The 15,252-nt window shown below is 54.1% G+C and overlaps 1 protein-coding gene across 1 annotated transcript in view; it reads left to right on the top strand.

The window, feature by feature from the left end:
• The first annotated feature begins 3,587 nt into the window (after positions 1 to 3,587).
• NEURL1B (neuralized E3 ubiquitin protein ligase 1B) overlaps positions 3,588 to 15,252 on the top strand; it is a 31,803-nt gene continuing 20,138 nt past the window's right edge. Inside the window, exons 1-2 of the mRNA XM_068990800.1 lie at positions 3,588 to 3,601; positions 5,566 to 5,696. Coding sequence (XP_068846901.1) covers positions 3,588 to 3,601; positions 5,566 to 5,696 — 145 coding nt within the window. The remainder of the gene's footprint in view (positions 3,602 to 5,565; positions 5,697 to 15,252) is intronic.

Consider the following 15,252-nt stretch of genomic DNA (forward strand, 5'->3'; position numbering starts at 1 on the left):
CCTCTGTTTTTACCCTCTTTCTGATCCCACTTCTCCTTTCCTCTCTGTCTCCCCTGGCAGGAAAGGAAGGAGCCCTGGGGTGATGGGGTAAGGAAGGCTTCCTGGAAGAGGCGACATCTGAAGGAAAGTCCCGCTGAATATCTGCCTCTCCCCACTCAAATGTCTTCTTTCTCTGTCTGCCTTCAGGGTTTTTTGTGGCTCAGTTGCCCTGAAGCCACCCTGATCTCTGCTTAAGTGCTGTGCACCCAGGCTGGGGTGACCCTGGGGTGTGCTCTGCTCTGCATTTTCCTGAGTGTGCACCTTCGTTCATTTATCTGACATCTGTTGGGCACATCTTGTGTACTAGCCCTGGAATGAATGAATGGACAGCCACTGGCACCCGCCTCCCCCGGGAACTGGCCACTGGTGGAAGAAGGATGGAATGCTCTAGTAAAACAGTCACACGTTTGGTTATATCACCGCAGAGCACGAGGTACTGTTACCCTGTGCCTCAGAGAGGGAGGGGCTGACACCCTAAACAAGGCCTGGCCACCAGATCAAGTGGCCTACCTACTGTGGATCGTGTGAGACCAGCTTTTAAAGAACCGTTAGTGAGACGAAAGTGACAATGTTAGTCGCTCAGTCGTGTCCCACTCTCTGCGACCCCCACGGACTGCAGCTCACCAGGCTCCTCTGTCCATGGGATCCTCCAGGCAAGAATACTGGAGTGGGTTGCCATTCCCTTCTCCAGGGGATCTTCCGACCCAGGGTTCATACCCAGGGTCTCCTGCATTTGCCGGCAGACTCATTACCACTGAGCCGCCAGGGAAGCCCTTTAATGACATAGACTAGGATAAAAAGTAAAATATCGAGTGTGTTCAGGCAGGAAGTATTCTTTTCTCAGAAGTTTTTGCTTCCGGTGTGTGTGTGTGTGTTGCGTGTTACGGCGTCAAATGCATTTCTCTCTGGGGGGGGCTGCGGTTAAGGGCTGTGATGAGCATGCTCAGTGGCCGACAGCAGTGGGAGGTCTGGCGTCCTGGTCTAGACACACCTCGTCATCAGACTGCCTGGGTCCACCTCAGCGGGACCACTTCCTAGGGCGGGGATGGTGGGCAAGGACTCCCCTCCGAGCCTCAGTTTCCTCAGGTGAAGTGGGGGTGCACAGCTCCCTCACAGTGGGCGGGGTGAGTGTTAGATGGCATAGAGCAGGCAGAGGCTTTAGCACAATGCCCAGGGCGGCCACTGTCGTGGTTCTTGTTGCCTCCATGGAAAGGAGAGCCCTGAGGCCTGTTCCTGGGGTCCCTAGAGGGGGTTGACTGACAAGTGCCCTTCACTTTCTGCCTTGAAAACCCTGCCCCAGGTGACCACAAGGCTTGAGTCAAAAGGCTGGATTGGGAGGCCTCCCTTTCATAGCACGAACAGTAGCTCCCCAAGGTTCCTTGAGCCCTGTCCAAGACCTCTCATTTCTGATGAGAAGAATCTGCATGGCAGGTTGCATTTTGCAGTTTGCATTGGCCCCCCAGACCGCCAGGTCTAGTGGGAGAGACCAGCAAGGACAGGGCAGTTATGATAAGTTGGGGAGGGGAGTGCAGGGGCTGGGAGGAGAAGCAGGGAAGGCTTCCTGGAGGAAGTGCTGTCCAGCCGAGACCAGAAAGCCGAGAAGTTAGCCACAAGGGAATGGGAAAGGCTGCTCAAGGCAGAGGATTCGATGTGCAAAGGCCCAAGGGGAGGGAGAGCAGGGCGTGTAGAGGGGGAGATGCAGAGTTTGGGGGTCCCCGTGCAAGTGGGGGTGGCAATATGAAGTCAGAGTGGTGGGCAAAGATCAGGTCAGAGGAGGAGGGGTTTCTGGCCTGCAGTCAGGAGACTCAGCTTCTCAGATGCCACACTGCCCACTGGGATGAAGCTCTGTGTCTGCTGGGCTGGGCCACAAAGGCTGCTCAGAGCAGGCTGTTTAATCTTCTCCGTGGACAAAAAGAGTCGGCTCTCTCCTCTTCTGGACCAAAGGGCTCTCTGTACTTGGTGGTGCTCTCTGAGGGCTGAAAATAGAAGCCCAGAGGCCAGGTGTGTGGCAGGAGCTTAAAGCAGAGAGGGAAGAGGAAGGGGGCCAACGTGCTGTAGGTTGTGAGCACCCACCGGGGGGTGTAGCCAAATGGTCAGCACTGCAGCACGCCTGCCCCGTGCCAGGCCCTTTCTCTGTTTCATCCCCTTTAAACCATCAGGACACGTCTTCCAGACGTTGGCTCCCACTTCACAGATGAGGACACTGAGCTCAGAAGGATCCTGAGAACTGGCACAGCCTAGGTGGCAAGGGAGCAGCAGAGCAGAATTTGATCCGAAGTCTGCCTGACCCCAAAGCCCCTTCCCCGTCACTGTGGGACACTGCCCCCGGGGCCTCTTGTCCTCATCCTGAGCTCCTGACCCCGCTCCCCACAGGCTGTCCTTCCCGCTGGCACACCTTCTTACTTTCTCTGTCCTGGGGAGGTGAAGCACCTCTGTCCTCAGCAGCCAGAGTGAAATTGCCTATAGAAAAGGACCAGCCCCCAGCCCCACCCGCCTCACCCCAGGCCTGGAGACCTAACTCTTAAGGTGGAGGTGGCCTCTGGGAATCTTGCTCTGGAGGAGAAGGGGTGAACTGGAGCTCCGCACCCCTTCCTCCTGCCCCGTCTGCCTGATAAAAGGTGGCCTGTGCTTGGTCACCTCCAGCCCCACTGACACCCGCATCCTTCCCACTGATGGGGCTCGCAGCCCCCTCTCACTCAGAGCCACAGGCAGCCCCTGCCAGTCCCGCAGCAGGGGCACGGGGCCCAAGCGAGGGCACTTCGCCACCCCGCACCCAGGCTCTCCTGCAGGCCAGGAGAATCCTGTCCCCACGCTGTGCTGTCATCATTAGCAGAGCTGGTGGCCCCATGGGCTGGGTGCCCCCATCCCTGGGTCTGAGTCTTATTATCCAGACAAATGCCTTGACCTCTCTTTGCTTCGGTTCCCTTTTCTGCAGAAAGGAGATAATGATGTTAGGTCTCAGGCCTGCAAAAGTGTCTGACAGGTAGTGAATGCTCAGGGGGGCACCTGTTATGATTGTGTAGTCACTAGGCAAGCAAGCCCCTGCTCCCTGCTGAGCCCGACACTCCCAAGGGAGACAGACACAAAAGAATAATAATAACCACCAGCTCGTATCACTCAACCAGTCTGTGCCAGACACTGTTCTCAGCAGGCGCCTGCATTTAGCCCTCAGGACAAGCCCTGTGAGATGCTTACTACTTTAAGTGCCATATAACTGTTGGGAGAACAGAGAGGGAAAGTGACTTGCCTAAGGGCACACAGTGCAAGTAGTCCAGCGCGATTGGGACGAGAAGGAAGGGGTGTTGAAGCTGGATGGATGACTGCCGGGTTGGGACAGGGGGTCAGGTGGGTGGCATTTCACATTTGCCCTGGAAGCCTTCGTAGTGTTAAAACCGTGAGCCTTTATATTTGTCTGGCAGTTTTCTTTTTAGTTGCTCATCAACTTCTGTAGTTGTCTGTCTCACATCCTACATGTCTCAGGTCCATGAGGCAGGGGAGCAGACTTGATATGGAAGGGCCCTATGGACCAAGCATAGACACGACCAGACATGTGTGGACATCGGTGAGATCTCAGCTCAGTCAAAGGAAGCACTTTCTAACTGTGGAGGCTGTCTGGCAGTAGGGCAGGGGAAGAAGTGTCCTTCGCTGGAGCAGCACTGGCGTCAGGCCCAACTGGGGCTTGACGTGGATGTGGCAGACGCAACTGGAGCAGCAGACGGGTCCGGGATAAATTGTCTGCGAAGGTGCCTTTGACCCAGGGGTCTTATAGGACGTGCTCCCCAGTGCTCATCTGCTGAACGCATGGAGGGCTCTTCATAATCTCTCGCTTATATAATCCCCCTGCCAGTTCTGCATGTTGGGAGGTTTTAGGCCCATTTTATAGATCAGGAAGCTGAGGCACAGAAAGATGAAGCAACCTGCCCCCTTCTGGGCCTGTACCTTCCCCCATGACCTCCCAGCCTCAGCACTTTCACATGCTTAGCAGCAGGTACTTGCAGCCATTCTTGGGTGTCAGTCCCAGCTCACTCTCATCCCTTGCCTTTCATTCTCCTTTTTTCTGGGACCCAGGGCAGCCTCTCGTCTCATGCTGGACAGAGGGGAGAAAGTTCTTTGATGAGTAAGCCATTCGGGCACATGGGTGGGGTGAGAGAGTCGGGGCAGCACTGGCAGCTGGCAGAATGCCCACAGCTGTGAACACGTGTGTTCTGTTTACGTCCTCAACAGTACGCGTTGTTTATGTCATGATTATGTCCCGCAGACACATGGTTTCTTTCCTTTTCCCCAAGGATGATGGATTTATGAGATGGGTGGGCACCTGCGTGCCTGGGTCTCCAAGCCAGGTTTGCTTGGTAACTTTCCACCCCACAGGGGCAGCTCCTTACCCTCAGAAGACATTCCCTTCCCCTTAAGACTCTGGGTACTTCAAGGGCAGAACACGGAACAGTGGAATTTCCCTGTCCCTGGGGATGGTGTGGACCCTCATCCCTGCAGGACTCTGTTCCCAGGACGAGAGAATGCTCGGAATCACCACGTCCCACCTCCCATCTGACAGATCAGAACACTGAGGCCCAGAGCCTTACAAAGGGTCACAGAGAGATTGCAGATGGGGTCTTTGGCTGGAATCCCTAAGAGAGGGGGTAGAAAGAGCACTGGTTTTGGAGGCAGTCTTGTGTTCAAGTCTCAGTTCTATATCTAAGCTGTGTGACCTTGGGCAAGCCACTCCCCGTCTCTGAACCTTGCTTTCCCATCTTTAGGATGGGGAGAATGATGGTGCCTCCCTCGTGGGATTTTGATGAGGAATAAATAGGAGACTCCATGAAAAGTCTGAGCCGATATAAGATGGGGACTCCATAAGGCAAGGAATCTGTGCTCCTGAAGCTGATGAAGCAGAGAGGAGCCATAGGACCCAATAGTGCGGGGTCACACTCTCAAGGCCCGGTGACGAGTCCAAAAGTACTCCCTGGCTGGCTAGGGAGGCGATTCCACATAAGAGCGGGCATGGCTTTGGATTCAGATCTGAGTCAAATCCTGACCCAGCTGTTTGCCTGCACCATGACCCTGGGCCAACCCCTCCCCATCTGGACCTATGTTCTCATCTGAGAAACAGAGTCATAGGGATGTAGAGAGGCCCCAGGGAGCCAGCAACTCTAGGATCATCAGCGCTGAGGATGTATGAAACGGAGATTCTTATCAGGACTCACAAGTGTGCACTTCCAACATTTGCCGTTTACCCCTCGGGTCAGAGGGCAGAAGGCCATGCAGAATCCTGCAGGCGTCCTCAGCCTACACTCACCGACTCTCCGGAGCCCTCAGGTATTTGAAGAAAGGCCAGTCTGACAGGTCTGGAGGGAGAAGAAAGAGAAACCTGGATCTTTGGAGAAAGGAGGAGAGTGGGAGGGGCGCCCTTGAGGCACTTCTCTGTGGGCCTCCGAGCCAAACATAGCAGGGAAGGACTCGACCTTAGCTGAGGACCAAGCTTTGTGCTGTTCCTTCCCTGTAGGGATAACGTCTGCCCTTTGCCCAAAGCACCCAGAGCATCTTCTTCCTAGCCGTGGGCACCCAGCTGGCATGTGTTCTGACGCTGACTGCACCACTTCCTGGCCCTGTGGCCTGGGGCCGCTCTCCCAGCCTCTTTGAGCCTTCCTTCCTCAGCAGCAGTAGGTCTGGTAGCAGTCACCTCCTTCAGCGCTGTCAGGAGGATCACAGGACATCTGGTGGGCAGAGGACCAGCCCCGGGCTCTACATGGCCCCTGGGAGTTTCCCTCTCTGATCATGCCCATCTCCAATCCCCTCTTCTGACCTTGGGGCCATTAGGCACAGGGGCTCCACCCCCTGCTATAATCTGCTTTCTTTTTTTAGATGCTGCTGATTGTCCATCCCAAGTTCTGCCATCCCCTGACCTTTGAGTTGCTCAAAACAGGCTGATTGATGACAAGCAACACCACCCCTGCCCCCCCCCCACCCCCCGAGACCAAGCCAGGCCTCACTGCACCTTTGTCTCTAATACATAGCCAGTTTTTTTTTTTTTTTCTTGCAGTTCAGGGGATAAGTGAGAAACCCTGGGGAGAAATGAGGCATACAACAAGAAGGATGAAACTTCCAGGGTCAGACAGGACCAGACTCAAAGACAGGCACTGCCCTCACAGTCTGGGTGGCCTCTGGCTGGGATGTCTGCCTCTCTGGGCCTCAGTTTCCTCTTGAGGAAGCCACCTGGCAGGGTGAGGCCATAAATGAATGGGCAGCATGGTTTGCCCTTGGTATACACTGGGGGTGCCGCAGGGGTAGGCTCCCACCCCTCAGGGCCAGCATACGCTACCCAGCCCTGATGCTTCTGAAGAGCATTTCTTCAGCTCCAGGAGCCACAGCAGTGAAGTTCTAGGAGAGTTTCCAGCTGCATTTGATCCTGAAAAGTAGGGCCAGTGGATCTGCTGATTCAAAGTTGGGACCGGGTCCCTGCAGGTTCCCGCCTAGGGCTGAGGCTAGGAGTGAACAGTCAGGCTTCTGGGCCCCACCCAGGCTGGGGGAGTGGCTGCCCTCAGGGCGAAGAGAAGGAGCCTGCTGGCCAATCAGCTGGCTTATCAGCAGGCAGCTGCCAGAAGCTGCCTGGAGGAGAAGCAGGTGCCAAGGGCAGGACTGTGCCAGCCGTTGGAAGCAGTGTTTGAAACCTGGCCTGGTTTTCCCATTCCCGCCCTGCCAGGTCCTTCTGATAGGCAGGGAAGATAGGAAAGGACGGTTTCTATGGGAAGACCCAGGACTTGAATCTCATTCTTCAGAGAGATGGATCCTCAGGGATTCCTTCCTTGCTTCCAACCCTTCAGAGGCCCCCAGTCTTCTTGAGGACCTTAACCTCCTCTGCTCAGCCTTTAAGACCCTTTGTGATAGAGCCCTTGACTCCCTCTCCACCCACCCCTCTGCCTTCTACACTGTTCCCTGCCCTTCCCCAAGGGCACTCAGCTTGTTCCCTCCTCCAGGCCTTTTTCTATACTGTTCCCTCAGCCGGAAACACAGTTCCCCACCATTTGTCACCCCCCAGAGTGGCCCCCGTGGGAAGCTTGGCTCCAGCCCTCGGTGCTGGCCCCCTCATGAAATCATGGTGTCTGCGTCCACCCCGCACTGGCCTCGGCTGTGCGTGTGAGTCGTCAGCGCGTGTGTGCCTGCAGCCAGCGCAGCCCCGGCCTGGAACAGATGCTTTGTAAATGTCAGATGCAGGAGGAAGTGATGTCCCTGAGAAAGAATGAGGGTGCATCCCCCCACCATCCTCCACAGCAGGGGGCCCTGACCCTGCGTGCCGGCGCTTCTGAAGTTGGAGTTTCCCGGGCCCCTTTATCAAGAAGAGACCTCAACCAAGGGGCCCAGAAGAGGGTCAGAGCCAGCTTGGGAACCCCAGCTCTGTTGGACAGACTAGGGGGTGGGGGTGGGGATGACCTCACCCCCTGGGAACTCAGTGCATCGGAGCCCACTTGAGCCAAGAGGGCTGCCACTTAGACCTGGAAGGAGCAGCCTTTTCTCCCAACGGGCAGTGCCGCGTGACCTCCAGCCCCTCTCCCGGGCCTCCTCGCAGCTGTCGACAGGAGTGTCAGGCCGCTGCACTGCACGGACTGACTCTGTTTGCAAAGAATAGGAGCGGGGAGGAGCCGGGTGGTGGTTCCCAGTGTGGGCTGGCCCCTTTCCACCCTGAGTGCTGCCGACCAGGCCTTGGACACAGAGAACAAAGTCCCATTAGGCTGGCGTCTGTCTCCTGGGTGCATGTCACTGCTGTTTTTGGCAGAGGTGAGGGAGGCGTGGTGGTTTTCTTTCTAACCCACTTTCAAACCCACCAATAGAAACGGTGCTCTGTTGCCGAAGGAGACCGACATCCTTGCCCTGCTTTGGGTGACAGAAAGCCTGCCAATACCAGCCTTGCCTTTGCCTCTTTAGAGTGTGTGCACGTGTGTGTGCTCGCGTGCACACACACACACACACATGTGCACCATGCTGTTTCCTCTCACTGTCACTTGAACCAGAGACTTCTTACTCAAAGTCCATAGTCTGAGGTCAGATGTGTGTGGGTTCGGGAAGCCCCAGACATTGTCCATCAAATTGTGTGAGTGGAGTGTGGCTGTGTTCCAAGGGAGAGAGGCCGGCACAGCTCTCATCACCCTTAGCAAGGCCCCGGCCATCTTGGAGAGGGGCGGGTGTGGGGAAGGGCCCCTCCTGCCACTGCCCGGCTTTGCTGCCGTGGTCTCCTCATCTGGAAAGTGAAGGCAGTACAGTCTCCTCCTGAAGGGTTGTAAGACTGTCAGCTCTACACACTAGGAGCCATGCAGGTGTGTACCCAGGGCTCAGTAAAAGGCTAGTTAAATCCTCTGGTGAGAGGGAGGGGGCAGGATAGACTGTCCTCAGGGTTGGCAATTCCGTTTCCCTGTGGAGTGGAATCTGCTGAAAATCTCAGCCAGAATGCCATCTGCTGAACGCCAGCACGCTGGAGGCCGTCAGCTCGGCATCCAGAGAAGCCAGAGCTGTGCTTCCTGCCATCCTCCTGGCGGTAAATGCCATCTCCTTGGACTCTTTTTAGATCAAAGGAAAGGCTGGGTTGGGGCGATGAGCGGCATCATTCAGAGGGTGGCACAGCGCGTGTTTGGGATGCTGTTGGGGTGGCTTAAAAATAGGCCTCTGTCCTTGGACATAGGGAAAGTGACCCTGGGGTTTTCAAGAGGCCTTTTCTGGCCCAGGTTTCCAGCCCTCCAAGGGAGAAACGTTGTAGGATGTATTCTCCAGACCCACAGACAGCCTTCTCGGACCCGGGAGTAAACCTTTTCTCCGTAAAGGAACGACGAAAGGTCGCTAAAGGGAGGAAGCCCGGTTAACTGAGCAGCTACTCCGTGCCACACGCCACGCCTGACTAGCTGGCCTCATCTGTCCTCACAGCAGTCACGCAGGGTGGAGGTGACTCTCACCCGTTTTCTAGGTCTGGTTGGGGGCCCGGAGAAGTTAAGCATGTACCTCAAGATCATACAGCTGCAAAATGACGAAAATCAGAATCTGAACCCTTGTCTGTCTGACTCTAGGCCTGTGCTCTTTTTAACCGCCTCTCAAATTGAGATTTAGGAGATAACAGTGTGGGAGAGATGGCGTGAGGGGCTTGCCCAAGTGTCGGACCCCGATGTTGCCCGTAAGGGAGGGAATGTCCGGTGTGCTGGGACTCCCGCTGGGCGCCTTCCGTGCTTTCACCGCCCCTCCCTGCAGCCTGGGGGAGGGGCAGGTCTGTGTTCACACGCCATCAACAGGTGGTAACTTGCCCAAAGGCCCCTCAGGCTAGTGAGCAGCAAAGCAGGGGCTCAAACCCAGAGCCCATGAAGGCTGTTCTAAAGCACATGCGAGTAAACCGCAGAGCCACCCCTGAAGGACCAGCTCAAGGACCAGCTCTGCTGTCCCCCTGCCTTCCGGAACAGCTAGCCCAAGGTTGGCAGTGCCAACACTGGTTTTTCCCAAACAGAGCCCCTTTCTCCTTAACTGCCACAGCCACTCATCCTCTACCCCCCACATCTCTGCTCATAAAATCTTTGTTTTTTTTTTTTATTGGCCATACCCCATGGCATGCAGAACTTCCCCCAAATGGGCATCGAAGCCACGAGCTTTGCTGTGAAGTGCAGAGTCTCAACGACTAGACCACCAGGGAAGACCTCTGCCCATACATTTTTGAATTGGGGCATTGCTTCCATGACTAGATGCTGGAGAGCCCCGCCCCTCTGTTCTTGGCAGGCTGGAGCAGCCTTTGGTTAATTCTGAGGGGTGGGCCAGGACGGTGCCCTCCCTCCTACCCGTAGGAAGGGGCTGAGAGCAGAGATCTCCCCTTGGTTCCCACCGCAGAGAAGTCTCCCCCCTCCTGCCCCAGCCTTGTTCTCGGAGTCCCAGGACCCAGTTCCTGGCCAGAGAGCCAGGGGGCTCACCGGCCAGAGGCAGCACCCCCATGAGGCCAGCTGGGACTCGCCCTTGCTTGAGGGGAAAGGTCTGGTCCGTGGCGTGGGCTGGGCCCCTTCCTGGCAGAAGGTTTTCTCACCAGTGAGATGGGGGTCCGTCTGAATCCGGTCCCGGTGCCAGCAGCTGGGAAACTGCTCACAGACCCAGCCATTTGGGGGAACAGCTGACGTGATCCCAGGAGGGGAGCAGTGGGGGGCTTCTTGGCTCTCCGTGGAATACTCTGCAGCCATGAAACAGCACAGTGAATGCTTGGGAGCCATGTGGGGAAAATGCTTTTTATGTAATGTTGAGTTAGAAAAGGCAGGAAGCAGAATTAACTGTGTTCTCTGACTGCAAGGAAATTAGAAAGGGTACTCAGTACTACTTCATGCTTAGTACTTCCACACTACCAATGGAGGAAAGTCAGGCAAGAGGAAAGAACACTCAGTTTGGGGTCAGACCGCGCTGGGGTCACTTCTCAGTGCTGCTCCTTGGATCTGCAGGAAGTGTTTTCTCCTGGAAAATGCAGATGAGAATCCTGTAGGTGAAGATCTGTTGTGAGAATTAACTACAACCATGTTATCAAAGGCTTCCCTTGTAGCTCAGTTGGTAAAGAATTTTCCTGCAATGCAGAAGACCCAGATTCCATCCCTGGGTCAGGAAGATCCCCTGGAGAAGGAAATAGCAACCCATTCCAGTGTTCTTGCCTGGAGAATCCCATGGACAGAGGAGCCTGGCAGGTTACAATCCATGGGGTCGCAAGAGTCGGACACGACTTAGCAACTAAACCATCACCATGTTATCAAAAGGTTTCCCAGGTGGCTCAGTGGTGAAGAATCCACCAGCCAGTGTAGGAGACGTGGGTCCAATCCCTGGGTCTGAAAGATCCCCTGGAGAAAGAAATGGAAACCCACTCCAGTGTTCTTGCCTGGAGAATCCCACGGTCAGAGGAGCCTGACAGGCTACCTTTCATGGGGTCATAAAGAGTAGGATACGACTTAGCGACTAAACCACCACCACCACCGTGATAGCAGCAACAGCCGGCTCCAGACATGGCGTGTAGTGAGAGCTCAGCTGATGGTGCTTCTGGAATAAGGGCCAGTCAGGGACGACGCAAAATGTATCATGAGTTAAGGTGAGAGTGTGGGGGGACGGGAATTTTCTCCTTCTCCCCAGACTTCCTCTAATAAGGCTGTCGTGTTCACTGCTGTGACTTAAATAATAAAGTGCAGGCTTTCTGTTGACATGCCCGGACTGGGGTGTTCTCCGAGGCCCCCGGGGTCCACGCCGCAGTTTTCTGTTTCATGGGGAAGCTGCTTCCCCTAAGCTGACGCGGGTGTACAATTTAAAGATCGCTTCATGTTGTTCTTTCATTTTAAGCAGTGTCAGTTTGTGTAAATAACACATCCTCTTACAGACTTTTTCACTCTGGTTTTCTTTATCTCCCATCAGGACTCAGGCCTCAGAGGAGGAGGGAAAAATAGTGTTTATCCCTCATTCCCTGAAGGAAGCTGGATCTTATAATCAAAATTAAACAAATACGTAAACTTCCCTGGTTTCTTGGCTGCCTTTTATCCTAACATATAGCTGGTTTAGCAGGAAACTTCCCCTTATAGTACAAGGCAGCATTTCTCCTGACTCCAGCATCCACTGAAATCGCCAGGCCACTCTGAAGGGACATCTACTCAGGGTCCCCAGGCCAGTTTCGTAAAGCAACTCTGATGAAGAGATAAGGTCAGAAAAACAGATAAAAAGCATCAAATAAGGGCGGCCTGTGGTCTTTCATGCTTTTGATCTGTGGTCCTATTTAATGTTTCCTGGAGAGTCTGCCAGCCGCGGGGACCTTGGAGGGAGTCCGGTCTCTTGGACACTGGAGGACGCTGCCATCCAGAGTCAGGTGGCTGGCACAAGGCCACAGCGGGCGTGGAGAATGCAGGCTCTTCTGTCCTGGGCCGCCTCTCCTGACAGTTCACACCGGGCAGAATTTCTCCCAGCTGCTTCACTTTTGTCCCGCGGGTATTGCTGTCCAGCGGGCCCTTGCTTTCATCCTTGTAGTTCTGCAGACGGCCCACAGCCTGACCCTGTGTGCACCCTCCTTGCCGCCTCAGGGACCTTCCCTAACAGACAGTGCTGGCCTGCTCTGCCAGAAGCCTGTGGCTCCCTGTGCCCATGCTGTGTACTCTGAGCCTCCCCGGCGGGCATTCAGGGCCTTCCCTGAATGTCTGGTCCCCATGACATTGACCGCACCCTCACCCCTCAGCCCTCACCCCTGCAAAGCAGTGGCTGCCTAACCTCAGATGCTTTCTGCTACACCTTCCATAGGACTAAACCTTCCTTCCAGGTCCAGCTTGCCTGACCTCTGTCCTTATTGCCTGGAGTGTTTCATCTCCTCCCTTAACACCTGGCTCTGTGGGCATCACCCCCTGCCCCCCAGCCCCTGGCTAAATCTGGGATCTCCTCTGGGCCTGATAGCCCCCGGGTCCCAATGCCTAATGTGGTCTCTATTGTTATTATTGGTCCCTAATGTTCATGTCTATCCACCTGTGTGTCTTCTCTTCCGTGGAAAGACTCAGATCTCCACAAGGGCAGGATTGTATCCTCACCTTTGCTCCCTCAGTGCTTCACTTCAGCAGATATATCTTCAGAAAAGATGGACAGATGGGTGGATGATGGATGGATGATGGACCGATGGATGAATGAGTGGATCGATGAAGGCACTGATGGATAGATGAATGCATTGATGGATGGCTGGATAGATGGATGGAAGGATGGTTGGATGGATGGATAGGAAGATGAACGATGGATGTATGGAAGGATGGATGTAGATGGAAGATGATTGGATGGATGGATGGATGGATGGATAGGTGGGTGGATGGATGCATGAATAATGGAGTGAGCATCTTGCCTGCTGCCCTCATACACCTGTCCAATGCTTAGCAGACCCGCCTAGGGGTACAAGGAATCAATAGGTGGCTTCTTGCTTCCCTCTCTACATCAGGGATCTACAGCTCAGTCATTCTGTCTATCCTGTGTTAATTCCTAAAGGGCAGAGAGAATATGGTAAAATAGCTCAAAAGGCCGATGGAGGTCACACAAATGTGGCTTCAGTCGCAGCTCTGCCTTTAGCTTAGCCTCCTGTGTGACTTTAGGCAAATAACTCAACCTCTCTGAAACTCCATGTCTTCATCTGCATAATGAGGTTAATGGTCGTCCTTAACTCAAAGGGTTATTATAAAGATTAAATGAGGAAATGCATGGTAAGTAGCCAGGCCAAAGCTGGTATTCCATACAAGGTAATTGAATGCATGGTAACTGTCAGTCAGAACAGTTTTGTTTGCAAGTATCAAAAACCTAGCTCAACCTGGCCTATAAGCAAAAGAAGGCTCCCCTACCTGAAAAGTTTACAGTGATCTGATTGGCCAGGCTTGAGGCACACCCCAGTTTCTGAGTTGGGATGAGACCAACCCACTAGTTGGAGAGAAGCTAGATCTCTCCTCCGTCTGGAGGAGGAGGGAGGGGCAGCACGTGCCCGCAGGGCTGCCCTGCATGGGGGCTGCAGAAACCTGGACCTCTTTCACAATAGCCCAGGGCCTGTGGGAGGTGGTGCGTGGCCAGCACCCCCCATCCCCGCCCAGGGCTCTCCTTACCCTCCTTGGGTGGGACTGACCGCTGACATTCTGCCTCCCTGTGTCAGAGGTAGTTGGCCAGAAGAACCCACAAGGAAGGGGTTCCTGCCCAGGCCCTTAGTGACCTTGAGATTGGGCGGGTTCCTTCTTCCTCTGTGGAGCCATTTTTTTCATCTGCAAAATGGACTTATTCAAGGAGATGCTCTCCAAAGTCTGCTCTAACTATAATAAAGCCAGCAGCTGGCATTTATCAAGTACCTGATGTGTGCCAGGGCTTTGCTGGGCACTGGAATCACAGATGATATAGACAAGCCCCTGCTTTCCAGGGTCCACGCCTGGTATCGCCCAGCCTTTCCTTGCCACTTCCAGTATCCGTCATAGAACCAAGACGCCTTTTTAAAATTTTTGTATACTTTTAAAATATAGTTTAAGCTGTATTTATTGTATACAGCTTAAACATCCAAAGCAAATACGGTCATTCCTCAGTATCCTGGGGGCAGGAGGATTAATTCCAGGACCCCCCACAGATACCCCAACTCTGATGCCCAAGTCACTTATATAAAATGGTGTAGTATTTGCATATAACCTACACGCATCCTTCCTTATACTTTAAATCATCTCTAGATTACTTATAATACCTAATACAATGTAAATGCTATGTAAATAGTTGTAAATACAATGCAAATGCTATGTAAGTAGTTTCCGATTCACAGCAAATTCAAGTTTTGGTTTTTGGAATTTTCTGGAATCTGTTTCCCCTGAATATTTTCAATCCGTGGTTGGTTGAATTCAGTGACACAGAGCCGGAAAACACAGAGGGCCTACTGTGTGTTGAATGTTTTTTATTTCTCTCATGAAAAACTAAAACCTCCAAATCTCTACTACCTTACCTTCAAAACATATCCAGAATCAGACCCCTTCTCACCACATTTACTCACAGCTCCCTGCCCCAAATTTGAGGCACCATCGTCTCTACCCTGGAGGAATCCCACAGCCTTGTCCTAGCCCCTGGCTTACTTGCCCAGACCCCACCCCGCCCTCCCGCCCCCCCCTCACCAACAAACAGTCTACTCTCCACCCTGTGGCCTGAACTTTCCTACCATTTCTTTGCTCTGTGGCTGCTGCTAAGTCGCTTCAGCCGTGTCCGACCCTGTGCGACCCCATAGATGGCAGCCCACCAAGCTCCCCCGTCCCTGGGATTCTCCAGGCAAGAACACTGGCGTGGGTTGCCATTTCCTTCTCCAATGCATGAAAGTGAAAAGTGAAAGTGAAGTTGCTCAGTCGTGTCCGACTCCTAGCAACCCGATGGACTGCAGCCCACCAGGCTCCTCTGTCCATGGGATTTTCCAGGCAAGAGCACTGGAGTGGGGTGCCATTGCTCTAAATCTCCAATAATGTCCCATCTCAGAGTGAAATGGTGAAAGAAAAAACAGACCACAACCAGAGGATCTCTTTCCCACCCCACCCCCCACGCCCCACCATTCCAGCTCCGCTGGAATTTCCAGCTCTGGTCATTCCCTTCCACAGCGAACCCAGTGACACGACTCCACCCGCACGGGCACATTCCCCCCTCAGGGCCTTGCACTTGGTGCTGCTCCTGCCTGGAATGCTCTTCCCCGAGTGCCTTTAGCTTCAGGTCTGCTCAAAG

This window comes from Capricornis sumatraensis, chromosome 18, assembly GCF_032405125.1.
Source record: "Capricornis sumatraensis isolate serow.1 chromosome 18, serow.2, whole genome shotgun sequence".
Taxonomy (NCBI): domain Eukaryota; kingdom Metazoa; phylum Chordata; class Mammalia; order Artiodactyla; family Bovidae; genus Capricornis; species Capricornis sumatraensis.